The sequence below is a fragment of the Paroedura picta genome, chromosome 11 (genome assembly GCF_049243985.1).
Source record: "Paroedura picta isolate Pp20150507F chromosome 11, Ppicta_v3.0, whole genome shotgun sequence".
NCBI lineage: Eukaryota > Metazoa > Chordata > Lepidosauria > Squamata > Gekkonidae > Paroedura > Paroedura picta.
Window position 1 is genome coordinate 2,090,708 of NC_135379.1, and position 27,444 is coordinate 2,118,151.

Here is a 27,444-nt window from a genome sequence, read left to right on the forward strand (position 1 = left end):
GTCTTTGCTGAAATATCTTTGTTGACAGCAGCTGAAAGAACTGGGTTCGGTTCCCCACTCCTGGTGGCAGCACAGTGCCAGAGAGCTTGAAAGCTGATTCCTGGCATGGATTTGTCTGTGTTTGGGGGGCCAAAAGGAATTTCCCACAACTGAAGGGTGATTAAACATACCCACACATGAGTCTCCGCGACTTCCCCTGGGCAGATCATCGCGGGACGTGTTCCCGTTAGGCCACTCAGCAGACCGGACTTCTGAATCTTGCATTTCCTACGTGGGCTGTGCCTATCGCGATCCAGTTCCCTTGCACATAGTCTGGCGGCTTTAGCAAGCAGCGCGCAAGCCGATTTCTGCTACGCAATGGCTCCGTAGCGCACGCCGAGCAGCCGAGATGTTTGCGTTGGAAATTCACACGTTGCGGACGGACTGGCTGCCTCTGGTGGTAGGCACTTGGAGCTGGGCATGGCTCTCGAAATATAGGTCAAGATGCAAAGGAGGCTTGTAAGGAGGGTCGCCAGCTCCAGGCTGGGGTATCCCTGGAGATTTAGGGGAGGGCAGAATTTGGGAAGGGGAGGGACCCGTGCAGGGTGGAAAGCCATAGACTCCACCTTCCAAAACAGCCACCTGCCCTATTGGGGATGGATCTCTATGGTCTGGAGACCGGTTGCCACCCTGGGCATCTTCAGCTACTACCTGGAGGTTGGCAACGTGAGAGGCTGAGCAGGAAGAGGCGGGACTTGGGGGAGGAAGCCTTGATAGCTTGCATGCAGACATGGTGGAAATGCTTAGGGCTGATCCTGTGTAGAGCAGGGGGTTGGACTGGATGGCCTGTATGGCCCCTTCCAACTCTATGATTCTGTGATTCTAAAGATGGTGGCTCAATAATATCTCTTATTATGGCTGGCCCAGGCTAGCCCGACCTCATTCAATCTCTGCTGCTCAGTTGGGTTGGTCCTGGTGAGCAGTTGGATGGGAGACCACAAAATCCAGGGTCCCTCCACAGGGGCAGGCAGCAGCAAGCCACCTCTGTTTGTCCTTGGCCTAGACTTGGGTGGCCCACAGTATCCTGGGTGCGCTTTGGATGGGAGACCACGAAGAATCCCAAGGTTGCTACTCAGGAACAGTGAAGAGCGTGGTGTGGCTTTGCAGGTGGGCGTCCAACAGGAGCGGACATTCTGGAGCAAACCTTTTTTCGGGAAGCAGGAGAGGGCTTCTGGTTCTGGCCTTATCAGCTGCAGAAAGAGGCCCTGCCTCTCCCATGTGTGTGTGTGTGTTGAAACCTCCGTTGTCCTGGCTGGATTGAACCCGCCGGCAGCTGGTTTCTCCCGAGGCAGCCAAAGGGATCCTTGGAGCACGTAAACAGATGCCAGCCACGTTAGTCACCAGGTGCAAAACAAGGTGGGATCGGCCTTCCTGGAACCTCTCGGGTTGCTGGGAAAAGAAAGGTCCGTTGTCTTAACCAGCGGAGGTGTGGGGACAGATTTAGGGTTGCCAACCTCCAGGTGGGACTTGGTGTTCTCCCGGAATGGCAGTTCTCCTGGAAAGGTGATGCTCTCTCTCTCTCTCTCTCTCTCTCTCTCTCATCCAACTGAGTTCCAAAATTTGCCCTTTTAATTTACACCCTTGTTTGAGTTGAGAGCAGCCGCAAACCAGTTGGCTGGGTTCGTTCTCCTGACCACGCCTGCTTTCCCACCCACAACTAGACAGTGCAACCGTGCTATTTAGGGGATGACTTATCCCCGGATGAGGAGGTTACTCGAGGGCTCTTGCCTTTGACTTAAATCTTTCCCTTTCCCCCCCTGCCTCAGGGCTCGTGTGGCTTTAGCCTGCCACACGGGCAGGGACCCAACTGGTAAAGCTTCACAGGCTGCCGTCACAGCTCTGCACACCTCTGGGCTGGTTGGGTGGTCATTGCAGCTTTGAAGGAGGCAGGGTGATTTCCTGCATGGAAAATCTCACCCCAGCATACAATTTGTACTTCTGAGGGGTTGCTTTTTGAGCCAGTAATGGATTCCATGTTGCATACCCTGCCCCCATCGACATCTTGAATTTCCTGCCCGGGTCTCAGTCCTGGGAGCTTGTGTATTATGCATGGGTAGCTTGTGAGGTCACGTGGGGGAGGGATCAGGTAACAGCTTCCCTCTTGATTCCTCCTTCCACACAGGTGATGCAGGAGAACCTCTCACCTGTGTGACGAATGGCCCCTTCTCCAAAAGGCAAAACGGAGTCCCTCTGGCTGGCGTGTGGCGTTCGAGCCTTTTGCAGAAGGGTGGTATAAAAAATGTATAAAGAGAAAAAAGTATGGGGTCGGGGTTAGAGTGTGGGAATACAAAGGAGGAAATCTGGGAATGAATCTTTACTTGCTGTGAAAATTTACTGGACGACCTCCGGCAAGCCTTTCTCTCTTGGCCGAACCTACCCTGCAAGATTGCTGTGAGGCCGAAATGGAGGCAGAAACCCTGTTTCCGTGAGCTCCGCTCAGAAATGGGGCTGAAGACGGATCGCACAGAAGGAGTCCAGGCAATTGACCATAATGCAATAGGAGTTAGGATTGTAGAACTAACCAGAGATCTAAAAAGAGAAGCCCAAAGCATAATAAGGATTAATAAAATGCATTAAACAGTATAAAAATGATATTGTAGGATTGCAGAAACCTGTACGCAATCCCCAGGTCCCACCTGGAGGTTGGTACCCACAGGTGCAGTGCTTTTAGCCTGCATAGAAAAGCCCTCTGCAGTTCTGGGAAAGGTTTGGGGGTGACCCAGGGAAAACCACATTGGGGTCCCCGGGACCCTTTGACTCGCCCCGCCCCGCCCCAGAATTCTGCAGGTTGCTAAATCAGAAAAAATTCCAAATTGAGAAAGCACGAATGAGTTCAGCCGGGCCAACACTGGTTTTTCATAAGGTCACCCTTTGGCAGACTTGGAAAAGCCGGGTGGGGAAAAGCGGGTTCTGCTAAAGGCCTCTGGTGACAGGAATCCCACGGTGTCATTTCCCCATTTTGGGGAAGGCCTGGGTGCAGAACCCTTTGCAAGGACGAGTCAGCTGATCGTGCCTCTCCTCTTGCGCCACACCTGTGGCTTCGTTTTGAAACTTCCCGTGGCTGAGCTCACTCTTTCCCACTTTCCGGCCTTTGAAAAGCCCTCGTACAATAGACAGCACAAAACCAAAAATGCAAGGGAAATATCTCTCTGACTGGTGATTTTGGGGGCATGTTCAGTAAGGGCGTGGAAATGCTGCCGCTCTTTCCCTGGAAAGCTGGTGCACCTCCGTTTCATGCCCAAGATGCGCAAACTGGCCTCGCGTGGATTGCATTTCAGAGGCAATTTGGCTTCCTAAACTGCTGGTATGGGGCTAGTTTGGCCACTTCCCATGTTCCAAAATCCAAAATCTCCAACTCGGAGCTGGCAACCCTAGTTAGACGGCCCCATTCCCTGGGGAGTTGGCCATTGACAGGGCTCTGTCCCGGCAAACATCGCAGGATTCAAGTTGGATTTTAATCTTTGATTTGATTCGAAGTCTCTGAACAATAACGAACAACACAAAAGGGAAACATAAAATCCCATTTCGGCAAGGGCGGGGGCAAAAGTCAGCTCAAAACATCTGCGATGCTGTCCCCCCTCCAAAAACATAACAACGAGGGGAGCCACACAGGAGCCCCTTAACTGGGGTTGCCAGCCTCCAGTTGGAGCCTGGAGACTTCCCAGAATCACAGATGATATCCAGAGAACCGAGGTCAGTTCCCCTGGAGAAAAAGGCTGCTTTGGAGGGGCACTGCTAGAGACCCCTGGAGAAGTCTGGCCCTCATCTGTAAGTTGGCAACCTAGTCTTTCTTTGTGGACCCTGGGAATATTACCTGGTGTCAGAAGCGGGGAATGGAGGGCTTAATCACAGCAAGAATTCTTCCTTGACAGGTGTTGGTCACAGCAGGGGCTATGGGCTGGGGTGGGGACTGAACTGGGGACAGAGTGGCCGGGCTTCCGTGGCTCACGTCTGATTCTGTGTCTTCGTGCCCTCCCCTTTGCCCGTCGTAGGACATGAGTCTCGAGGAAGTGGCGAGCTTGCTGCTACGAACCGAAGAAACGTTCTCGGCGTACCTGGCACGGATCGACAGTGTCGTCCTTACTCCCCTGTTACAGTCAGGTGAGGATGGTAGGTGGATGGACCGAGATGGGCTGTCAGGAGTGGCCAAACTGTGGCTCTCCAGATGTCCGTGGACTACAATTCCCATGAGTTCCTGCTAGAACATCTGGAGAGCAGGAACTCATGAGAATTGTAGTCCACGGACATCTGGAGAGCAGGGGCTCCTGGGAATTGTAGCTCCTGGGAATTGTAGTCTACGGACATCTGGAGAGCAGGGGCTCATGGGAATTGTAGTCCATGGACATCTGGAGAGCCACACTTCAGCTACTCCAATTATCTCTTTTTACCTCAGACATTCCCAGTTTCCTGGTCCTCCAAAGACCATTTTTATTCATTATTTACTTTGGAAATATGAATTTATTTTGCTCTTTTATACCTCACCTTTCTCCTTAAAGGCGGTTTACACCATTCTCCTCTCTTCTGTTCTGTCCTCCCAGTAACTCGCTGAGGTTTGTTTAGGCCAGGGGTAGTCAAACTGCGGCCCTCCAGATGTCCATGGACTACAATTCCCAGGAGCCCCCTGCCAGCGTTCGCTGGCAGGGGGCTCCTGGGAATTGTAGTCCATGGACATCTGGAGGGCCGCAGTTTGACTACCCCTGGTTTAGGCTGAGAGAGGGCCTAGCAAGCTTCCGTGGCCCTGCTGGGTAAAACATTTCACCTAGACTGTCTCCGCAGGTACCAGGAAAAGGTTCCAGTGGGACCAGTGGTGCCCCTGGGCGGCCTGTTCGGGATCCCCGTGGTACTCAGGGTGGGCAACCCAAAGCTAGAGCATCCCCAGCAGGTGGCCACCCAGCCTTTTCTCCAACCTCTTCTGCCGGGGCAATGCTTGTCCGTCCCGAGGAGATGAGTCCCACTGTGCTGGCGCTCCAACCATTTGGCAGTGTAGCCCCAAGTCCTACCAAAAATCTACCCTCCTGTAGCTGATGCCCAGGAGCCACAGGGACCTTCATTGCTTGTTCTCTTTCTGCCCTGGAAGGCTCCTTTGAGAATGTGGATCTTTTTATGCTGCTGAACGACCATTTCCACTGTCTCTGGGCCTTGACGGAAGAGGGCTGCAGGGCCCTGAAGAAAACCCTTGAGACCTCAGAGTCCGTCAGCGTCCGAGACTTCGACCTAGTCTGGAAAGTGGACCTGTTCCTTGACTGGTACACCCAGTGAGTACAGCCGTTGTTTATCTAAAGCATTTATTTAGCAGCCTTTCTGCCTTACAGGAACTTAAGGTGGCCTAAAGTACAAGTGTATGGAAAACCACTGACTTAAAATCAGTAATTTAAAACTGCCAGTAGGCAGAAGAACAGAATTTAACCAAATGCTACACTGAATTATACTGTCCTCAGCAGCCTCCAAAAAACTGGGAATAAGCATGATCAGCATGCAGGATTCTGCAATATAGGAAGAATGCCCTACAAGGGAGCATTGGAAGAGACGTGTCCTTAGCATAGTTAGAAAAGGAATTTCCTGGTATTTTTCAAATAATCTTCTCCTACATCCTGATTGGTTCAATGGAAGATATCCTGCTTCTTTGAGCACATCCCCTTCCTGATTGCCTCCGGAAGAACACAGTCAGTTAGACTGCTAGGACTATCTCCATCCTCCCTTCTTTACAAAGTTGTTTCTCTCCTCAATAAAGCTATTTATTGAGAAGCTACCAGTGCTTTACTCCTCCTCGGCATATTTAAACTCTGCCAACAGAGAGGGAGGGAGCCAGGCACACGTCCCTGGGGAGATTGCTTCGTAATTGTGGGGCTGACGCTGAAAAGGCCTCCTCAGTCGAAATTTTTTGGTTGAATTTCTTCTAAATCTGGTATAACTTCAACTGGTGGCCTAATGTTGGCTATCTCTCTGTGTGTGTTTTTAAACAGGTATTTTTCCACTTTTGCCAGCTGTACTGTAGTCCAAGGGTTCGAACATGCCGCCAGGAATAAAAGGTAAGCAATGAATCTTAAGACATCCTCATTTATGTTTAGGAGCAGCAGAACCGCCCCTGAGCTGTTGAAAAGCAGGTTCATCTTTCCGCATCTCTCCACATTGAGGAAGGGCTAGAGTTGAGTTCCAGGGGTGTGCAAGAAACCCTTTAAAATGTAAAGGTCTTTTGCAAGCCCTAACTGGGACAGCAGGGGGAGTGAACTCTGAAGGCAGTTAAAGGGCTTGCAGTCCCTTGAAATGCCTTCTCTAAGCTGGGAGTCCACTCTAAAGACATTTCAAAGGACCGAGAGTCCTTTCAATGCACTTCAGCGGTGGCTGTCTAGCGTTCCCTAGAAGCCTCAAATTTTGATTTTGTTTTTTGGGCTTAGCTATTTCATAAAGCAGAGAAACAGAAAAAATATAGCTGGCTGAATGAGTACCTGAAAAATACCTATAAGGTAGTTTTTGGATATGGATTAATGGAATGCACATGTCTATTGAGTTTAGACTTGGAGACCAGCAGGATTTTGGGGGTAGAGCTTTCAAAGGTAGGAGCTCTCTTCCTCAGACACAAAAGGAATGGAATTCCCGGGTCCTTATATCCCAGTCTGAGAGTGGGAGGGGTGTTGTGGAGAAAGGAGCCCAGACGAAAATGCAAACTTTAGTCAGCTTGATTAGAGCAGGGGACAGAAAATGCGGTGTTGGAAGCAGAAATTAGTCTGAGGAAGAGTGCTTGCACTCGAAAGCTCACATCCTGAATAAATCTTGGTTGGTCTTAAAGGTGCCTGACTGGACTCTGATTTTATTGTGCTACTTCAGACCAACACATCTACTCATTTGAATGTTACTATACTTTGGTCATGTTATGAGAAGACGAGGGTCACCTGAAAGTGCCAGTCTGAGCAGGCAGTATTGATATTGAAGGTCTGATTCACGTGGGGGCCCATGGCTCAGTGGCAGAGCTTCTGCTTGGCAGGCAGAAGGTCCCAGGTTCAATCCCCGGCAGCATCTCCAGCTAAAGGACCAGGCAGGAGGGGATGGGAAAGACCTCCGCCTGTGAAATCTGTCCACCTGGAGAGCTACTTGTGAAGTAGAAGATGCTGATTGATCCAGTGTCTTTTGGGTCTTGGCAGCGAGGTCTGGAAGTCCCACAAGCCGGCGCTGCAGCAGTTCCTTGCCGACTTCTCCCTGGATGCCTCTGGAGCCGTGGCCCTCCATATGGTGCTGCACAAGCCCTTCCGAGATCAGATTCAGCAATACAACCTCATCCTCTCCAAACTCAAGGAAGCTGCTGGCCAGGTACCGAACTCCTAGCTGCGATGGCTAGGTCTGGGTTGGCCACGATTTTGGGTGGTGGGGGGGGGACAGCCTGTGGAGGAAGGGGGTTGGGGAGGGGCTTCCATGGGATGTAATGCCATAAAGTCCACCCTACAGCATCCATTTTCTCCAGGGGAACTGATCTTTGTTGCTCAGATATCAATTTTGATTACAGGAATTCTCCAGGAGACTAGGTGGGCTGTTGATCTGACCCAGCAGTCTTGTCTTCAGCTCTCATGTGCTTTTCATTTTCTTTGCATGGGTGCTCCTAATGCTGCAAGCAGGGATTCCAAGCAACAGGGGAAATCCTAAATCCCGAGACAAAACTACAACTCCCAGGATGCTTGGAGAGGGGAGGGGCCAAGAATGGTAGGACCTGCCCTTGGACGCCTAGCCAATAGCCAGTCCTGAAGGGCCGTTAATTTCTTTCCTTCACAGTGCCCTGAGAGTGAAGCGATTGTGGATGCTGTGGGCAAGTTTGCAAAACTGCGGTCCTTCGTCAACCAAGTCTTGGATGAGGCTTGCCTTACCAGAGGCCTGTGGAAATCCCTGGGACACAAATTCACGGTGCGGGAGAGAGAATGCCAAGGATCCGGGGGCTTCTACACGCCAAGGGTTGTTGAAATGAATGAAGTCATTTATTTTTAAAAATGCTTATTGACAGTGTTTTTAAAAAGACCCCCAGCAGGGTACCTGTGGGCACCATGCTTTCTGCTTATGCCTTTTCTGGTCCTGCCAAGTATTCTTAAGAAGTGGGTAGGGCCAGGTAACCCCTGATGGACAATTGGTGATTTGATGGGATGTGTGAATTTTTAAAAACGTTTCTTTGGTAGAAGCTGCCACCAACAGCACAAGGATCCATTGTACACTGCTACTAAAGTTAAGCTGTGGCAGGCTTCACTTCCTGTGAGCCATTTGGTGGCAGGCTCTACTTCCTGTGGGAGGAGCCATTTTGTGGCAGGCTCCACTTCCTGTGGTGGCCATTTTGTGGCAGGCTCCACTTCCTGTGGTGGCCATTTTGTGGCAGGCTCCACTTCCTCTGAGCCATTTTGTAGCAGGCTCCAATTCCTGTATGAGCTATTTTATGGCAGGCTCCACTTCCTGTGAGCCATGTTATGGCAGGCTCCACTTCCTGTGGGAGGAGCCATTTTGTGGAAGGCTCCACTTCCTGTGGTGGCCATTTTGTGGAAGGCTCCACTTCCTGTGGTGGCCATTTTGTGGAAGGCTCCACTTCCTGTGGGAGGAGCCATTTTGTGGCAGGCTCCACTTCCTGTGGGAGGAGCCATTTTGTGGCAGGCTCCACTTCCTGAGGGAGGAGCCATTTTGTGGCAGGCTCTGTGGCCATTTTGTGGCAGGCTCCGTTTCCTGTGGTGGCCATTTTGTGGCAGGCTCCACTTCTTGTGGCAGGCTCCGCTTCCTGTGGTGGCCATTTTGTGGCAGGCTCCACTTCCTGTGGCAGCCATTGGGTTGTTGTGCCCAGCATGTTGGGTCAGGATGCCTGTAGCCTCAAACAGGTTGGGGACCCCCATTTAAAACACAGGCAGCTGCTGCTCACTGCTTTATCCTGAGATCTAGAAACATGCCTAAGGCGTATTTAGTCTACCTAAGGTTTAACAGACATGATTGTGAAGATTCTTCATGCAGCTGTAGTGATAACCGTGAAAACAACTTTTGCCTTCCTTTGGCAGGACGTTCTCTGTGTTCCGGAGCGGAGGTTGCTAGAAGACAGCCAAAACCTTCCCATCTTTCCCAGCATGAGCAGATCCGACCGCGTTCTGCTCTTCAGCGACATCTTAGTGGTGACCCAGGTGAGATGAAGCACGTGGGGAGAATGGGGCAGCTTCACGTGTTCAGTGCGCCAGCACTGCAGTGGGGTGCCGACCCAGCCCTCCTCTGCCCCTCCACCCCACATGTGCAGCCTCACTGTCGCTGAAAGGCCTCTCGTGACCTTTTCTTTGCAAACGTGTCTTTCCAGGGGAGCAGCTTCCAGAGTTTCGACCTGAAGCTCGTGTGGGTAGATGCTGCTGAGACAGAAGCGGGGAAGTAAGTGAAAGGTCTTCCTTTAGCTCGGCTGGTATTTCCCCCACTTTGCTCGGCTTGAAGTCCGCCCCGGTAATCCTCATGTCCTGCAGGCAACGGATGGGCAGGATTAAAGCCCTCCAGCTAACGGAGCGGTCGAGGGGAGATTTGCAGAGTAGTTTCCTGGCTCGTGTTCCAGAAGGATCCAGCTGGGGTTGTCAGGTCTGTCGGACCAGCTAGTGGGCTAAGGGGGTGAACTCCTCCCCTTCTCTCTACCTTGGGGAAGGTGGTGGCTTTAAATTAAATGGTCTATCTATCTATCTATCTATCTAGACCAGGGGTCTATCTATCTATCTAGACCAGGGGTAGTCAACGTGTTGTCCTCCAGATGTCCATGGACTACAATTCCCACGAGCCCCTGCCAGCATTTGCTGGCAGGGGCTCATGGGAATTGTAGTCCATGGACATCTGGAGGACCACACGTTGACTACCCTTGATATAGACTACTCTCTCTGCTGAAGCAGACTCAGGCTGTGTAGAAACAACACAATTAAAATCACCATTAAATGTTTTTTTTTTAATTGTAAAAACTCCAGCCGTTGGTGTAGAACTTGAACCCATGGTAGGGGTGTGATTGAAAAGGGAGATCAATACAATGTTGACTTTTACCGGGCTTAGCCATAGGCTTGGTGGAAGACCTTGGTTTTGCATCCCCTGCAGAAGTCAGTGAGCTCCAACAGGGCCCTGATATTTTCCGGGAGCTTGTTCCACCAGGCAGGGGCCAAAGCCAAAAAGGCCCTGGTTCTGGTCGAGGGCAGCCGAATTTCTTACTATTGGCCGAGCACAAGACTCTTCTGGGACATATTGTGGGAGTTTAAAAATCAAAATCTTTAATTATTTCATGTATTTTTTAATCCTTCTGCTAGATGCCTTGAGTCTCCAGGGAAGGGTGGGGTATAAGTGCAACAATAAATAAATGAATAGCTGGGGGGAGTAGGGCAGAAAGAAGCCAGAGAGGAGCACGGCATGCCTACGTCACGTGGAAGCCACGTGGGAACTTGGGTGGGGCGATTTCTGGTTTATGGGCAAAACCTCTCTGGTAGGAGCCTTTGCACGGAAAGCTTACCCCTCTGTGTGTTTCGGTTTTCTATTCCCCTGAGCTGCTTTGGAATCAAGCTTTGGCTGAAAAGGGAGATGCGGCTGTAAGTTTGGGTGTGAGAAATGACTCTGCTCCCTTTTCCGACCTCCTTGCCGATCTTTTAGAGCGGGCCAGAGACACCCTCCACACATCCCGCACACACAGACTATTCAGAGTTGTTCCAGGTCCCTCAGGCAAGGGAGATGGGGTTGGCAGAAGCCCCCGACCTTTTTGAGTCTGCAAACACCTTTGGAACGGTGACCCAGCATGGTGCGCACAAAATGGCTGCCAAAATGGCCGCCTGCCAGAGCAGACGGAACCAGGCACAAAATGGCTGCCCCAGTCTCTGCCCCAAGGTGTTAGCAGTTTTAATGTAGAGGAGGGTGATGGAAGCAAAGGAAAGACTAGCACGTAGATGTCATTCATGAGTTTCTAGGGGTGGGTGAGTGTCCCTCCCCTGACATTTTGGCCTAGCAGAGGCAGTATTGGCTCATTACTTAGCACACGGCCCAGGTTAATGGTGGGTCTGCCCCATGGGAGAGGGAGTACCTCACCCCGGAGTCTGGTTTGTAGTGGAAATGGTGTGGGTAGCTGGTGCTAGCTCTGTTCTGCCATAGGTGTGGCATAGCTGAGTGTGGTGTGATAGCAGCTTGCTTAGGCTTTCTCTTTGGAAGCAGCGTCGGACTTCTGTCTACTGCAAAAAATACCTTTGCCTCTTTTGTCCGCAGGTACGCTCTGCGCGTCTCAGCCCCGGAGGAAGAGTTTTTCCTGTTAGCTAAAGATCCCAAGGCACAGGTAAGCAGGTCCAGCTAGAGAGATGGAGAAATGGATCCCTAAATTTTGAGTTTGGTTTCAGTTTTGCTTTGTTATTTTCTTTTTTGTATCCTCTCTCTCTACACCGGCATGGTGTCGTGGTTAAAGAGCAGCAGCCTCTAACCTGGCAAACCGGGTTTGATTCCCCACTCCTCCACTGGCAGCCAGCTGGGTGACCTTGGGCCAGCACAGTTCTCTCAGAACTCTCTCAGCCTCACCCACCTTACAGTATGTCTGTTGTGGGGAAAGGTGATTGTAAGCTGCTTTGGGAAAGCTCTGAGTTGATGAAAGTTACAAGAATAATTTCTTTAAATTATTATATTATTATGGTTGTGAGGGTAAAATGGAAGAGAGAGATCCGTGTACAATGGCAACCCTACTGAAGGCTGAGATTTCTGCGGAGTGTTGGAATACGCAATATCTGTAGAGTGCATGATTCAAAAACATATGAAGAATAAACTATATTGCATTTAGCATATTTAGATTAGGAATTTCCTAGTGTTTTTCAAGTAGATTGTTCCTGTGTCCTGATTGGCTCTGTTGGAGACTTCCTTTGAGCTCACTTCCTCCCAGCTTGCCTCCTGAACAGGCAGAATGAATGAAGAAGAACAGTTGGATAGTCAGATAGGGCTCTCTCTCTCTCTCTCTTCTCCTCCTCCCAAAGCTTGTTTCTCTTCTCAATAAAACTATTACAGAGCCTGGTGCTTTTCTCTCTTGCCTGCTTAAACTCTGCCCACAGGAAGTCCTGATTTGAAGGGATCCTCTGCGGCAGGGCATGTGGGCCGGACGACCGCGTGGCGGTTCGACCCTTCCTGTTTGGCGGGCTCTCACAGCTTTTGCTCTCTCCCGCAGGCCGTCTGGTTCTGGAAGCTGAGTCAAGCGATTCGCCAAGCCCTGAAAGGGAAGCGGGACTTTCCGTTGTGGAGCACCGATGGTGAGGAGAGCTACCCTCCCAGCAGCCGCCTCTTCTCCTTCACTTTCAGGGCCGAGGGGAGGCTCAAGAACGCCGTCTACGACGGAGAGTGGTGCCTGGGGAGGCCGCACGGCAAGTAAGTCCCGCTCTTCCCCGCCTGTCTCTTTCCTCCCTTCCCAAACACTTGCGAGGGTTCGGACAGCACGTGGGGTCCTACGCTTAGAGTCATCAGTTCCCGCTTGTGACTTTTCTGGAGATTTGAGGGTGGAGCCTGGGAAGGGTGCTCAGTAGGGGATCTGCTGCCATAGACCCCCCCCCACCCCCCAAAAGATGCAATTTCCTCCAGGGGAACTGACAGGGCTGGCAGCCTGCAAGTGGGGCCTGGGGACTCTCTGGAATTGCACCTCATCTCCAGAGTACAAATCTCAGTTCCCCTGAGAGATGGCTCCTTTGGAGGGGGGACTCAGCGGCACAGTGCCCCAGTGAAGTCCAGGGGTTTCTCAACCTGGATCCAGCAAGCCCTTCCCCCATCCCCTGACGGAGACTGGGAAGAACCTAGCTGCCCTAGGAAATGATCCCTGTAGCCTGCAGATGTGTTCTAGTTCTGGGGGGATTCCCTGTTCCACCCGGAGGCGAGATAACGGGGCGTGCAGTTCCTCAAAATAGATGCAACCAGCTAAAGCAAAATCCCGAGCAGAGGCAAAACAAAGTCCACTCCGTGTAAATACTCCAATGGCCGACCCAAATATGCACTCTTGGCTTTGTTTCTCAGTCGGTCATTTTTCTCACTGTGGAGCTGTTTAACACCTTCCGGATAACCGTCGCTTTCACGTAGCTTTTGCTAGGGGTGGAGACCCCGAAGGAAATCAACCTGCCCCTAAATATTGTAGCGCAGTGGCTAATCCACAGTAATCGTAGCGGCTGCGTCTTCTAAAACACTTTTTAACAGAATGCATGTGTTCCTCTCGGGACCTGCTTTCAAAATGGCTGTGAACCTAAAGACGAAGCAACCAGCCCTCCCGTTACATCTACCGCGTGAGTGTTGGCATTGAGCGTTCTTTGTTTGGCCTCGGCTTGGGATTTCATTTTAGCTCCTTCCACCTGGAAGCTGGCCACGCTAAGTTCAGCGCACACGTCTCAGGGTTTCTCCTGTGGTTGGTTAGTGGCAGAATTCAGCCTGGCGGGTGGGTGGGTGGGCAAAGGGTCTCTCAGTTGCAGCAAGGGCCTTCTGCCCCTTCCACTGCTAACATTGCAGTAAACAAATCCTGCCGTCTTCCACGCAGCCGTCACTTAAGATTGTTGTGTGTTTCGTAACGGGCCTTTTGGAATTGCAGGGGGACCTTGACGTGGCCAGACGGCCGGAACTATGTTGGACACTTCAAAGGAGGCTTGGAACATGGGTAAGGAGGTCTCCCGCCATAAGCAAGAAAATGGGAAACAAGGTCAGGGCCTTTTCAGCTTTGGCCCCGGAATGGTGGAAAGCAGCTTTTCCATCAGGCTTATGGTCGGGGCCTGAAAGGGACAGCAATACTCCACTGGCCTCCCTGTCCGAATCCACCCAATCAAATTCCATCGTAGACCGTATCCTGAGACTCCCCCCCCCCTCCGACCCCTGGAGTAGGAGATAGGTTACGCAGACTTGTGTTTAATAATGATGATCAAATTGTAAATGATATGGTAGATATTTGTATTGTATGTTTTCACCCCTGAGCGTTCAGGGAAGGGTGGGATAGAAATGCAATAAATAAATCAATCCAATGGGCTGAAGGGATAGGAAAGGAGTTCTCAGTTGGTCAAGAGGACGACCTTGACAGTAAGAACTGTGTAAGAAGAGGGTTTAGCTCCCTGGGTGGAGAAGCATTGCCAGATCACTCTGGGCAACCAGCAGAGGAATGGGGAGCTTAACCAGGGGAAATAGGAAGGCCCGGTCGTCAGTGAGACGCCACTTCCTGCATGCAACACGGTTGGGAGTCTTGCCTGCGCCATCCTCTTTCTCCTGGTAAGTCCCCTTGCTGCTAGCCAATTGGCAGCAGGAGGGGCGGATTGGGGGCCTGGTGCCAGAAGATCCACACCTCCACTGGGGAGCTGGCACCCCTAAAATGGAAGGAATGCTCCATTTCAGGACCGATATCTGGGGCCGTTGGATTGAGGAGTCTCCAGCATTGTGTCCAACTCTATGGTTTCAAGGGCAGATTCTCATTTCTCTGCCTGGGGCTTATGCTGACCTCTCTGCCCCCTGGCTGCAGGTTTGGGATCTGCCTCGTCCCCCGTGCTTCCGAGGATCGCTACGACTGTTACAAGAGCCACTGGCAGGCTGGCAAAATGAGCGGCTACGGCATCTGTGAGTAAGTAATCTGCAGAGAAGCTGCTTCGGCAGAAATCCTCTCTCTCTGTCCATTCCCTCTACGGTTACCAGGTCCCCTGGTCCAGGCGGGGGTCCCCATCTTTCCGGACACACCTCATCCCCCCCCCCCCAAGCCCCTCTCAAATTGGAAGAGTGCCACAAATTAAGGTGACCTGCCGACATCACCCACAATTGACACTGTGAGTTTTGTCCTCTGCCTCTTTTCCAGATATGGCGATGAGGTGGTTTACAAAGGGTATTTTAAGGACAACATGCGCCATGGGTTTGGCATCTTGGAGAAGCCCTCTTCCACCGATCGCCCCTTCAAATACACAGGGCACTGGGAAAACGACAAGAGAAGCGGCTACGGCATCTGGGATGACACAGAGGGGTAAGTTGGGCAGCTCCCCGCTTGGCTGAGATCTGTCTCTGGTGGCAAGAGGGTATGCAGGGGCAGGCCCCCAACAAGGGTCACTCTCGAGGAACACATGGCCACCATCTTGCTTTCCTGGAGTTTGTATACAAGCTCGTTTTCATAAGAACATCAGAAGAGGCCTGCTGGGTCAGGCCAGGGAGGGTCCCTCCAGTCCAGCCTCCCATCTCACCCAGGGGCCAGCCAGTTCCTCTGCAGGGCCAGCCACAGGGCAGAGAGGCCGAGGCCTTCCCCTGAGAAGACCCTCAGAAGAGCCCTGCTGGGTCAGGCCAGGGAGGGTCCCTCCAGTCCAGCCTCCCGTCTCACCCAGGGGCCAGCCAGTTCCTCTGCAGGGCCAGCCACAGGGCAGAGAGGCCGAGGCCTTCCCCTGATGAGACCCTCAGAAGAGCCCTGCTGGGTCAGGCCAGGGAGGGTCCCTCCAGTCCAGCCTCCCCTCTCACACAGGGGCCAGCCAGTTCCTCTGCAGGGCCAGCCACAGGGCAGAGAGGCCGAGGCCTTCCCCTGAGAAGACCCTCAGAAGAGCCCTGCTGGGTCAGGCCAGGGAGGGTCCCTCCAGTCCAGCCTCCCGTCTCACCCAGGGGCCAGCCAGTTCCTCTGCAGGGCCAGCCACAGGGCAGAGAGGCCGAGGCCTTCCCCTGATGAGACCCTCAGAAGAGCCCTGCTGGGTCAGGCCAGGGAGGGTCCCTCCAGTCCAGCCTCCCGTCTCACCCAGGGGCCAGCCAGTTCCTCTGCAGGGCCAGCCACTGGGCAGAGAGGCCGAGGCCTTCCCCTGAGAAGACCCTCAGAAGAGCCCTGCTGGGTCAGGCCAGGGAGGGTCCCTCCAGTCCAGCCTCCCGTCTCACCCAGGGGCCAGCCAGTTCCTCTGCAGGGCCAGCCACAGGGCAGAGAGGCTGAGGCCTTCCCCTGAGAAGACCCTCAGAAGAGCCCTGCTGGGTCAGGCCAGGGAGGGTCCCTCCAGTCCAGCCTCCCGTCTCACCCAGGGGCCAGCCAGTTCCTCTGCAGGGCCAGCCACAGGGCAGAGAGGCTGAGGCCTTCCCCTGAGAAGACCCTCAGAAGAGCCCTGCTGGGTCAGGCCAGGGAGGGTCCCTCCAGTCCAGCCTCCCGTCTCACCCAGGGGCCAACCAGTTCCTCTGCAGGGCCAGCCACAGGGCAGAGAGGCCAAGACCTTCCTCTGATAAGTGAATGTTCTACTACTGATCCATAGACCCTCCCAAGTTGTATCGCCCATGATCCCTCAGGATTTACTGAACTGTGAAGTTATTTATTTGAGGTTGTGCCAGGGATGGGGCATAGTCCCCAGTTCAATTCCCGATATCGCCAGCAAACGGTGCAGATGATTGGAAGGACCTCTGCCTGGGACCCCTCTATACCCACTGCGAGCATCTTCAGCTGCATTGTAGTTGCTTGTGGTTTTTCTGGTTGTCACTGCATGTATTGGATTTTTTTCTCATGTTTCAGGGCAGAGAGGTATATCGGGATGTGGCACGAAGACCAGAGGCATGGGCCAGGAATCGTGATCACCCAGTCCGGGGCCTGCTATCAGAGGACGTTCCACTTGGATAAAATGGTGGTGAGCATTGTGACAGGTCGAGGACTGGCGTGTTTCTAAGCATGCGGGCATCTGGGGTCAGGACTCTGCAGGGACTGTGGGATGTAGGTCAGGGGGCATTTGTTGTCCAGACATGGATGGCCCAGGCTGACCTGGCTTCATCAGATCTTGCAAGCCAAGCAGCCCCCAATGTTTGATGAGATCTGGTCTCCCGTTCCCTGCGAAAGAGAACTTCACCCATGAGCTGAATGGGGGAGGGGGTGCGGTGGTGGTGGGGAATTAAAGCCCCTATAGGAATAGACTGCCATCTGATTAATTGTAAGGTATGGGGTGTTTTTAGGGGGGGGGGGGCGTTATTGTATTTTATTACTGTTGTGAACTGCCGTGAGACCTTCTGGAGAGTGGTGGTATAGAAATTTGAAAGAGAGAAAGAGAGGAAGGAAGGAAGGAAGGAAGGAAGGAAGGAAGGAAGGAAGGAAGGAAGGAAGGAAGGAAGGAAGGAAGGAAGGAAGGAAGGAAGGAAGGAAGGAAGGAAGGAAGGAAGGAAGGTCCTTGAAGGGGAGACCTCCAAGGAAGTCTGGGCTTGCTAAGCAGAGACAAGCAATGGCAAACTGTCTCTGAACATCCCTGGCCTTGGAAACCCTGCGGGGTTGGCTGCTGCTGGACACCACTCTCCAGCTGCAGTTATGATAAGAGCAAACAATTCTAGCCTGGCCTTTTGCAGTCTAGAGCTTGCTTTGCAACCAGATGAACTCCAGTCTGAGGAATATTATGTTAGAATGAAAACACACAAGTTGTTCAACCAGGGGCTCCGCAAAGAGCTCCCCGGGGGTTCTGCGGCCTCTCCCAGGAGTTTGGATGGCCTCTGACATCACTACATGTCACCAGAGCCCACTTCCCCTGTTGCTGTACAGACCTCGTCTCTTTCTCCACCGTGGAAAAACAGTAAACGATCCATTGATCAATTGATCGGCAGCTTCCCACATCTGTGCCCTCTTCTCTGAAGGGTCACGGCTCCACTTCTGGGGAAACCTGAGGAATATTTCAGGAGTTCCTCCATAGACAAGAGGTTGACCTAAATTAACACAAGAGACGCCTGTTGTCCCTCTGGGATGTTGAAGAGAGCGTGTGACGGTGAGATCCATGCGCTTTGCTGGCTTTTTAATCATAACGTTCGCAGCTTGACGGACTCTACTGGCTTTTTCTGGGATGTTAAAAAATAAGGGGAGTCACAGGTGACTTCGGGCGACCCCAGAGTTTTCACGGCAGGAGGTGTTGAGAGGTGGTTGGCCGTGGCCTGCCTTGCATTACTGACCTGGTATTTCTCAGAGGTCTCCCATCCAAATATTAGTCAGCACCAGCCCTGCCGAGTTGCCGAGGGCTGCCGTGACTCAGCTAACCTCAGGACTGCCTACCCCGCACCAAACACAAGCTCTGAGATTTTGCCGCTTCCCTTTCGCGATCCGCAGGGCTCTGGGATGCTTCTCATGGAAGACGATTCTGTCTACGAGGGGAACTTCGCACCGGACTTATCATTTGTCGGAAAGGTGAGGTTGGGGAGCGCTGGTTGGCTTGCATGGAGAATTTGGACGGGATGGACTCAGTTTGGGAGGTAGAAGAGGGGGGAGGGTTCAGCTCCTCTTGACTCGAAGTAGAAGCTCCCTCCCTGCCTTCCTTTAGCCCTGCAAATGTGTGGGTTTCCCTCTCTCTCTCTCTCTGCTCTTTCCTGTGAAATTTGTTCTATTCTGTAGTAAGCTGATTTTATTCTTATGCTCCCTGTGCTTAACTTTACTGCATTTTTAAGACTCTGCCAAAGAGGGGGGAGTTTTGACTCTCAAAAGCTGATGCTCCAGAAACCTTGTTTGTCTGTAAGGCGCTACGGGACTTGGATCTAGCTCTTCCGCTGCAGGCCAGCACAGCTCCCTTCTCAAACGCTGACCTGGAATTTGCCTTAGTAATGTCTCTGGGACTTGTTTCAGGGCAAACTGACCTTCCCCAACGGCTTCATCCTGGAAGGAACCTTCAGTCACAAATCCAGCCAGGGCCTGCAGACCCAAGGGATCCTGGACACCTCTGGGGAACAACCAGACCGGCAGAGGACCAAGCTGTAAGTGGAGGGAGGAGGGAGGAGGGAGCAGACCCCTGGCCCAGAGGCTGGCTAGGCTGCAGCATCTCTCCAATTTCAACTGGGTGGGAGGCTTGTGTTGGTTTGTTGTAGCCCACGGTTGCTCTTTAAGATGTCCCTGGACTCAAACTTTGGCCTACTGCTTCAGACCAACATGGCCGCCCCCTTGAATCAGTGCATCTGAAGAAGTGTGCCTGCACAGAGAAACATGCAGCCAGAAGTACAATTCGTTGGTCTCCAAGGTGCCACTGTGGCCCTCTGCCACCTGCCACTATCTGCACACACGAATGGGCTCCCTGGGGTGGCACAGTTCGTACGTGTGGTGCCCATCTGATACGTACGGCTTGCTCTCGCACACCCTCGGCCCCTGGGGACTGCAATGCTCAAGGGATGGACCGGCGGGTCTGTGTGATCGAGAAGGCCACCCTGAGGACTCTCTTCTTATCTTGTCTAGCCAGCTGGGCCAGAAGGAGTTCCCGGTGGAGATGAGATGGGAAGGACTCTTCAGCCAGTTCCTGGAATTCGTCCATTCGGGGGGTGATGGAGACATGGAGGAGGCTTTCATGGGTTTCCACGTCCAGACCAGCAAAGAGCTGAGGAAGTCTCAGGAGTACCTGTTCTGTCAACGGTGAGGAAGGGACGCAGGCTTGGGCTTCAGCAGGATTGGTTCTGGCAGCTCTGTGGCTGCGGGGCTCAAGGGCAGATGGGTAAACATGGCCAGTGGCCCACAGGAGGGTGTGTAAGGCCTCAGCACACCCTGGTAGAAAGGCATGGCATGGACGGCTCTTTGCGTGCATGCCAAGGGTAGGCTGCTCTTGCCACGCGGGTGGACCTCCTGGTGGCCCCTGTGCGGCATGGAGTGTGGGACTGAATGGGCCTGAGGCCTGATCCAGCAATGACTCCCGACTCACCAAGCAGCTGATCACTGGAAAAGGCTTCTCTCCCCAGCAGGATCAGCTGTCTGGCAGCTGATTCAGCAGAATCTGTCAAACTTGAATTGATTTACCAAATCCATTATTGGGTTCATCCATAGAATCATAGAGTAGGATGAGACCTTTTGCGTCACCTAGTCCAACCCCCTGCAGTATGCAGGACACGCCTAACCCTCTCGCACCTCCACTGTCACCTGCCACCCCCTTGAGCCTTCCCAGAATCAGCCTTTCCGTCAGAGGGCTCTCCATCCGTGGGTCACGGAATCAGGAAAAGTCATCCCAAAGTATCAGTTCAGACCTTTTCCCCCTGCACACCTCTAGCTCAGAACTGGATAATAATGCTCATGAAGTGCCCTCAAGAGTTCTGGTGAATTCTCATGGGTTTTTCATGCCAAGAGATGAGCAGGGGGGGTCTGTCACTGCCAGCCTCTGCAGAGTGGACTTCGTCTTCCAGGGTGGTCTCCCACCCAAATGCTAACCGGGACCAGCCCTGCTTAGCTTCTCAGGCTATTCCCAAACTATTCAGCCTGGGGAGACATTAGATGACCTGTCCCGGAAACACCTTTGGCGGTTGACAAGGAGGATTTGTGTCACCCCATGAGATGCCAATGACAGCAGCCTGCAGGAGTCAAAATGAGAACTCGGACAGGGCTACATATGCAGACATGTAAACAAAGAATCAGTTTTTCAGTCTTTTCATCTCTGACCTTCTAGAGAAAAGGAAGAAGTCCCAGCAAAGATGAATGTCCTTGAAGATCTGTTTGTCCACCGAGAGCTGGGGACCCTGCAGGGCTACTTGGAAGAGGTTAGTCACTTGCGAGTTGATTCCCTAAGAGAATTAAATAGAAGCAAAACCTATTGGCTGGTGGTTGTGGGTTTTTTGGGCTGCGTGGCCAATGTGGTCTGGCAGCTTTAGTCCCTGACATTTTGGCAGTAACTGCGGCTGGCATCCTCAGAGGTAGGACATGGCAAGATGGGAATCTCTCCAGGCCAAAGCACAAAGAGTGTGTGAAGAGCTGCTGGATATTTTATTTACTTCTCGGGAGATGGGGGGTGAATATAGCGCATCACATTCTTATTTTATCTGGGAGTCTCCCAGGGGATGGGCTGGAACTAGGAAGCACTTTTCCTGTGTCTGAGTGGAGTTCATTAGCAAGTACATTAGGAAGTGTTTTTCCTATGTCTGGATGGAGTTCATTAGCAAGTCAATTAGTCAATATCTTGCCTGTCTTCTCTGATGAACCATTGTGAAGTTTCTTTATGGCCCCCCTTTTATTATTCTGCTATTTTTTAGGGCCGGTAGCCAGGTTTTATTGATTTTCAGACCCTTTTCTTTTTGGTTGAAGACATATCTGTGAATTTAAGCGGCTTTGCCAGATAATCATAATAGGTGTCAGAATATGTAGGGAAGCCCTGAAATTCACAAACATGATAAAGTTTAAACAAAAAAGAAGGGTGTCTGAAAATCAATAAACTAGTCCTAAAAATGACAGGAGAACAAAATGTGGGATTCGAAATATACCTTGCAACAGTTCATCAGATAAACCAAGCTAGACCTTGACTGATGGACTTTCTAATGAGCCAGTTTGGTGTAGTGGTTAAGAGAGGCAAACTCCAATCTGAAGAACTGGGTTGGATTCCCCACTGTTCCTTAGGAATGCAACTTGGTGAGCTTGGGTCAGTCATTTCTCTCAGAGTTCTCTCAGCCCCGACTAACACACAAGGTTTCTGTTGTAAGGAGAGGAAGGGAAGGTGTTTGTCAACTGTGACTCCTTTGGGTACTAAAAGAAGCAGACTATATAAGCCAACTCTTCTCCTTTTCCCCCTCCTCCTCCAGTTTGGTGTAGTAGTTAGGGGTACGGATTTCTAATATGGCATGCCGGGTTCGATTCTGCACTCCCCCACATGCAGCCAGCTGGGTGACCTTGGGCTCACCATGGCACTGATAACTGTTCTGACTGAGCAGTAATATCAGGGCTCTCTCAGCCTCACCCACCTCAGAGGGTGTCTGTTGTGGGGAGAGGAAAGGGAAGGCGAATGCAAGCCGCTTTGAGGCTCCTTCAGGTAGTGAAAAGTGGCATATAAGAACCAACTCTTCTTCTTCTTCTTCTTCAGTAATCTCGGGGATCTCTCAGCCTCACCCCCCTCACAGGGTGTCTGTTGTGGGGAGAGGAATGGGAAGGCGATTGTAAGCCACTTTGAGACTCCTTCGGGTAGAGAAAAGCAGCATATGAGGACCAACTCTTCTTCTTCTTCCTCCTCCTCCTTCTGGAACCGGCCCTGTTCGCTCATCTTCCATAGTGCTTGTGTGTCTTCACCCGCTTCGCTGTTGGTCATCAAATGGACTTTTCCTTTTTTCATCCCTCTCAGGCCTTCCAGAATTCCCTGAATCCTTTAGGGAAGCTGCTGAAGATGCTGACTGTGGCGTTCCAGGCCACTTACTCAGCAGTTGGAGCCAACAAGCACCTTCTGACCATGGCTCAAGAGGAGGTCAAGCATTACGCCAAGAAAATATGGGAGTTCTACCAGTACGTACTGTGTGCAACTTTGCAGTCTGGTCTTTTTGTTCCAGGAGATGCAAGGGATCGGACGGACTTGCCCCTGACCTTTGGCAAAGCTGGCCTTGTGCTGCATGGCCAGCAACAATCTTAATGACTCTCAGTTCTCCACATCTTCCCCCAGCCCCTTTGCCTTGTGGCTGGTTTAAGAGTGCTCCCCCCCCCCCAAGGATCCCTGGTTTCTTGAAAGGTCCTCTGGCTCTCTGACAGAACTCTCAGAACACAATCCCCAAGCAGCACTCCTCAGACCCACAGAATCCACAGCAATTAAAGGATGATGAACCCTGGAATGGCCTGAGGTCCCGTAATATCCCGACTGCGGGTTCTTTTTCAAGCCGCTTTGGGGATTTTTGTGGACCACCTTTGGCAACATCAGCATTTTCCCCAGTGCTTTTCTTATAATACCCAAGAGCAGATTTGCGGTTTGCAGGCCCTGAACACAGCTTTTTACTCTCTGTAGGCTTCGATCCTCAGAACACTTGCTGGGAGTAAGCCCCACTGAATGGAATGGGGATTGCTTTGGAGTAGACCTGCTTAGAATAACAGGGAAGGGGTGGGGGAGTGGGAGACATGCAGTGAGTTTTAAGATTCAGACTTGCCTTCGCCTTTCACACTCCCCAGGGGTTTGCTACGTCTCGCCTTGAAGCAGTATTCTCAAAGTTCAGAGAACAGGTACGACTTTGGACTTATTACTTGATTCTGTCTTTGGGTCTGCCCCCAGTCATTCCTCCTGCCACCTGAAGAAATGCCAGCAGGCATCCCGTGCTGGCCATTTCATGCTGGGAAATAGGGCTTTCTTCAGCTTCACTGCCTCCTAGAGTAAGAAGGGGCCATCCAAGCCATCTAGTTCCGCCCCCTGCTCAGTGCCCAGAAATGCATCCCCCATCCAGTATGCCTGTTTCTAATTTGCGTGCCCCAGATGCAGAACCCGGCAGTTCTCCTTATGGAATTGCACCTGTTCCCATTTGCTCACCTACCCAGTTGAACTCTTCATCTTCTGGAGTGTTCGCCATGCCTCTCAGCAGAAGGATAGCTGAGAAATGTCACCTTTCAAGAAGTTTTTTTGACCAAAGACATTTGGGAAATGTTATGGGAAGTGGTGCCCTTCTCAGGTGGCTTTGACTCTGTCTCCACCATCGTTTGGCTAACGGAGGCAGCCACTACGGATGCTCCTGCTCTTTGTGTTCACGGATGTTCTTTCTTTGGTGCAGCGGCCCAAACGGTCCCGACGCCATCCTCCCCCTCATCCTGCCGTCCTTCTATCCGGACCTTTTCATGCTGTACTTGCTCTACCACGAGAAGGAGGACGACCTCTACTGCCAGGGGGTGGTCGATCTGAGCCAGGAGACAGACGTGAAGCTTCTGGAGTTCCTGGATGTCCGGAAGTGAGTGTTGCTGACAACGAGGCCTTTCCTCGTGTGGTTTTACTAATTCTCTTGTCGCTGGACTGTGGGCCAAGTAGTGGCAGTTTGCAGAAAATGCACAACTGTGCCACTTAAATGAAATGTACAGGAGTCTTCAGTCTACACTAAAAGGGGAGGAGAAGTCTATCATTGGCTACTTGCCGTGGTGACTGAAGGGAACCTCCACATTCAGAGGCACTAAATCTCTGAATTCCAGAGCCAGGAGGCAACGACAGGGGAAGGCCTTAGAACTGGCTGGCCTCTGTGTGAGATGGGAGGTTGGAGTAGATGGGCCACTGGTCTGCCTTGTTTTGGGGACTTCAAGATGGCTGGTTGACCACTCTATGAGAGAGAACGCTGGATTAGAGGGTCAGACCAGTGGTCTATGTAGTTCAGCCTCCCCTCTCACACAGTGGCCAACCAATTCCAGGGCCAGCAACAGGGCAGGCAGGCTGAGGCCTTCCCCTAATGTTGCCTCCTGGCTCTGGGATGCAGAGGATTAGTGCCTCTGAATGTGGAGGTTCCCCTCATCTACCATGGCCAGTAGCCCTTGAGAGACAAACTTCTTGAATAAACATTTATTGATTTTCTTTCTTCCTCTCACTGACAGACACTTTTGGCCCCTCAAAGATCTTACACTGACCAAGCACCAGGTAAGGTCCTTCAAGCTTTGATTAAGACTTTTCGTGGAATGAGAGTCTTGATACAATAGCCTGAGCCATTTCCAGTTGGTGATGGCCAAACTGGCTCTCCAGAAGTCCATGAAGCACCTGGGAGGGAGTGGAGCCTGCTCTCCTACCTGCCTTAAACCACCTCCTGTCTCTCCCTCACATCCTCCTCGAGGCTGTCTGTTAACCTGGGTGGGGATCCCACTTCCGGTGACATGGCACTTCTGGGGGCGTGGCCGGGGGGCATGGCCAGCTAATGCCACTTCCAGGGCTCCTTGAAGCCTAAAGGAATTTCCAGAGGCTCCTCCATGGTCAAAAGGTTGACAAAGGCTGTTTTGTAGCTTGGAGATCAGTGAGATCCCTGATTCCGGTTCTTCTGGAGGGGCTTTTAAGAGACATCTGGCACATCCTAGCTAGAATTCCGGAGACTTGCATGAAATGGGGAGCTTCTAGGGATCTGGGTTAGGAAGTACCCTGGAGATTTTGGGGGTGAGACCTGAGGTGGGGAGACTTTGGGAAGGGGAGACTTCAAGTGGGATATCATGCCAGAGTCCACCTTCCAAAGCAGCTGTTTTGGGGAACTGATTTTCCAGGGGAACTGATTTCCAGTTGTAAAAGCGGGAGCTCTCCAGCCACCACCTGGAGATGGGCAGCCCCTGGACCTTCAGATCTCCCTCCCCCCCCCAACTGCAGAAACCTAACAGTTTTTTCCTCCCTTCTGTTTTCAGAGAAGGTCTCTTGTCAAAGACCACTGCTTCCTTTCCGCTACTGACTGTCTACGGAATTTAATGTGAGTTTCCATTCGCGGCCCTTTCGGAGGTTAACTTTCTGGTTTCCCTTTGAAAACCGAGCAGGTGGTGAAGGGATTAGATTCCCAGTGTCCCCCTGAATCATACATTCTCCAGGCTTGGGTTTTGGTCCGGAGGATGCTGGGATGCAGGATCATGTAACCCGAGAGTGGTACCCGTCAACCCCGTGACATCTCTTTCATCACCCAGCAGGATCGAGGTCGGAGCCCTGCAGGACCTTGGACAGTTCCACAGGGCTGTTCTGCAGAGCCTATGCTTGAGGCCTTGGGAACAATATTCAATTCCACTGGCTTCCCTTACCCAAGCTCACCCAATTAAAATGTACCAGAAGACTATACCACATGCCCCCTCTTTTTTCCTTTGAATGGGAGGCAGCTGAGGCAATATTAGTCAGTTTAATTCAAGATTTTAAAATGTAGGGTATTTTACATTTCTAATTGTACATTGATTCATACGTTCATTACCATCTATTTTATGTTTTTAACCAATGCAGCCTTCCCTGAGCCTTCGAGGAAGGGCGGGTTTGAAATAAAATAAAATTTGAATGCCACCAAGGATCGAACGACACATAGTTTTGGAGATCTCCAACAAGAGCAATATAGCCTGTCCACCTCTGCCCACAAACCCATCTTAAAGGACGGATACTTCAAGTAGAAATATGGAAATAGTGGCGATAACAAATAACCTTGTCTCCTTCTTGAAACGGCTGAAATTTCAATGAGATATAACCCAGAAGGAAACCCAAGTCTTTGCCTGAGATTCGGGGTACCAGCTTTAGGTTGGGAATTTCAGTGGAGCCTGAGGAGGTTGGGAGGGGGTGGAGAGGAATCTCAAAATAAAGTCCACTTTCCAGATTAGCCATTTTCCCCAGGGGAACTTATGTCACCTGAAGACCGCTTGTAATCCCAGGAGATCTCCACTCACCACCTGGCAGCCCTAGTTGAGAGTAACCGCCCCCAATTTTTTTCCTGAGATTTCGAATGGCTCCCTTACTTGGGTTGATCGCTGCATTTTTGACCTCTCCTTTGCAGCACAACCGTTGACCCCCGGGAAAAGCTGGACATCCTCCAAAACACGTACAACGAGATTGCAAAAACTATCTCTCAGCTGCTGGGGGAGGAGTTTAACCCGTCAATGGATGACTTGTTACCGCTTCTGATGTATGTTGTAACACGAGCCAGGTAGGAGACGCTCCAATGGGAATCATGGTCCATGGACATCTGGAGGGCCACAGTTGGGCCATCTTTGTTCTAAGGGCACCTCCAAGATCCCCTAGACTCCAGGTGCCACTCTTGAATCTTAGCAAGGCCTTGTGGAAAAGATGGCTTTGAGGTAGGATTTGAAGTAAATGAAAGAGGTTGTAGTGCACAGAACTGTAAGGAATCTCACGGTGGTGGGAAAAGGGAGATGGTGACACCATGGAGAGCTTCTAAGGAGCGGGACTGCCTGCCTTTGCATAGCAGAGATCCTTGGTCAGGACCGATTCCTAATGCTGAGCATAGCCTTGAAAGGCAGATCCAAAAACCTGCACCGTGATGCCATGGGCAGAGAAAGGGACGTTTTGTGCAAACCCGGAGCCACCTCAGGCTTGCAGAGAAATATGAGATTGGGGGGGGGGGGGATACAGGGTGATTAAGTCATCCTGAAATCATCGAGGGAACATCTGCCTCCATTGCAGGCGAATGCCACAAGGCTGTTAGTGAATTTGCAGCGGCTATTTTGGGGGTTGCTAGGCGACCCTAGTCGAGACTGCTGGCTAATGTCAGCCTAGGGAAATGGAGAGAGACACCAAAAAAGGTATAATGAAGGAAGGGAGAGGAATTTTCACATGAGAGAAAGAAGGAAGAGCCCTGGACAGGGAGGGGAGCAGAGAGCGGTGAGGGGGGAAGAAGGACTGATGCTGTCTAGGAGGGAAACAGGGAAGGGTATTCAGTTGGATGAGAAAGAAGGCATGGAGACCCAAACTGAGATGGATGGACAGACGGAAGGAAGGAAGGAATTTTTTCATACAATACCACCCCCCTAGCTGCTGGTTTGGGGTAGGGTTGCCAGATCAAGGCTGGGAAATTCCTGGACATCTGGGAGTGAATGTTAGAGAGGACAGGGGACTCGGGAGTGGGGGCACAGTGCCATAAGGTCCCCCCTCCCAAGTAGCCCTTTTCTCCAGGGGGGACTGGTCTTCATAGTCTGGAGATGTACTAATTCCAGAAGATTCCCAGGCCCCACCTGGAAGTGGCACCCAGAAATAGGTTAGTTTTCTACGGCAGTATTTTAAAAATATGACACCTGTGTTTGACTGCATTGTCTCCACCCTTTGTAACCCTCTTACGATGTTATGGCATGCTTTGCCTTAAACAGTTTCCATTTGCATTCTTTTC

The 27,444-nt window shown here is 51.7% G+C and overlaps 1 protein-coding gene across 17 annotated transcripts in view; it reads left to right on the plus strand.

Annotated features, from left to right (window-relative positions):
- The window catches only part of ALS2CL (ALS2 C-terminal like), a 45,596-nt gene that overhangs the window by 15,056 nt on the left and 3,096 nt on the right, over window positions 1-27,444 (plus strand). For 7 of the 17 annotated variants that reach the window (XM_077303330.1, XM_077303338.1, XM_077303341.1 and 4 more), the window contains exons 2-24: window positions 4,032-4,140; window positions 5,117-5,294; window positions 6,003-6,068; window positions 7,179-7,344; window positions 7,801-7,929; window positions 9,051-9,170; window positions 9,338-9,405; window positions 11,248-11,314; window positions 12,185-12,381; window positions 13,580-13,645; window positions 14,492-14,590; window positions 14,819-14,980; window positions 16,481-16,592; window positions 18,041-18,118; window positions 18,551-18,678; window positions 19,151-19,324; window positions 20,343-20,433; window positions 21,999-22,156; window positions 22,808-22,858; window positions 23,398-23,571; window positions 24,200-24,242; window positions 24,986-25,047; window positions 26,098-26,247. In XM_077303330.1, the coding sequence (XP_077159445.1) occupies window positions 4,032-4,140; window positions 5,117-5,294; window positions 6,003-6,068; window positions 7,179-7,344; window positions 7,801-7,929; window positions 9,051-9,170; window positions 9,338-9,405; window positions 11,248-11,314; window positions 12,185-12,381; window positions 13,580-13,645; window positions 14,492-14,590; window positions 14,819-14,980; window positions 16,481-16,592; window positions 18,041-18,118; window positions 18,551-18,678; window positions 19,151-19,324; window positions 20,343-20,433; window positions 21,999-22,156; window positions 22,808-22,858; window positions 23,398-23,571; window positions 24,200-24,242; window positions 24,986-25,047; window positions 26,098-26,247 (2,648 nt within the window). Of the gene's footprint in view, window positions 1-377; window positions 440-1,470; window positions 1,543-4,031; window positions 4,150-5,116; window positions 5,295-6,002; window positions 6,069-7,178; window positions 7,345-7,800; window positions 7,930-9,050; window positions 9,171-9,337; window positions 9,406-11,247; window positions 11,315-12,184; window positions 12,382-13,579; window positions 13,646-14,491; window positions 14,591-14,818; window positions 14,981-16,480; window positions 16,593-18,040; window positions 18,119-18,550; window positions 18,679-19,150; window positions 19,325-20,342; window positions 20,434-21,998; window positions 22,157-22,807; window positions 22,859-23,397; window positions 23,572-24,199; window positions 24,243-24,985; window positions 25,048-26,097; window positions 26,248-27,444 lie in introns of those variants that run through there. The other 10 variants (XM_077303329.1, XM_077303335.1, XM_077303331.1 and 7 more) reach the window with 4 other exon arrangements.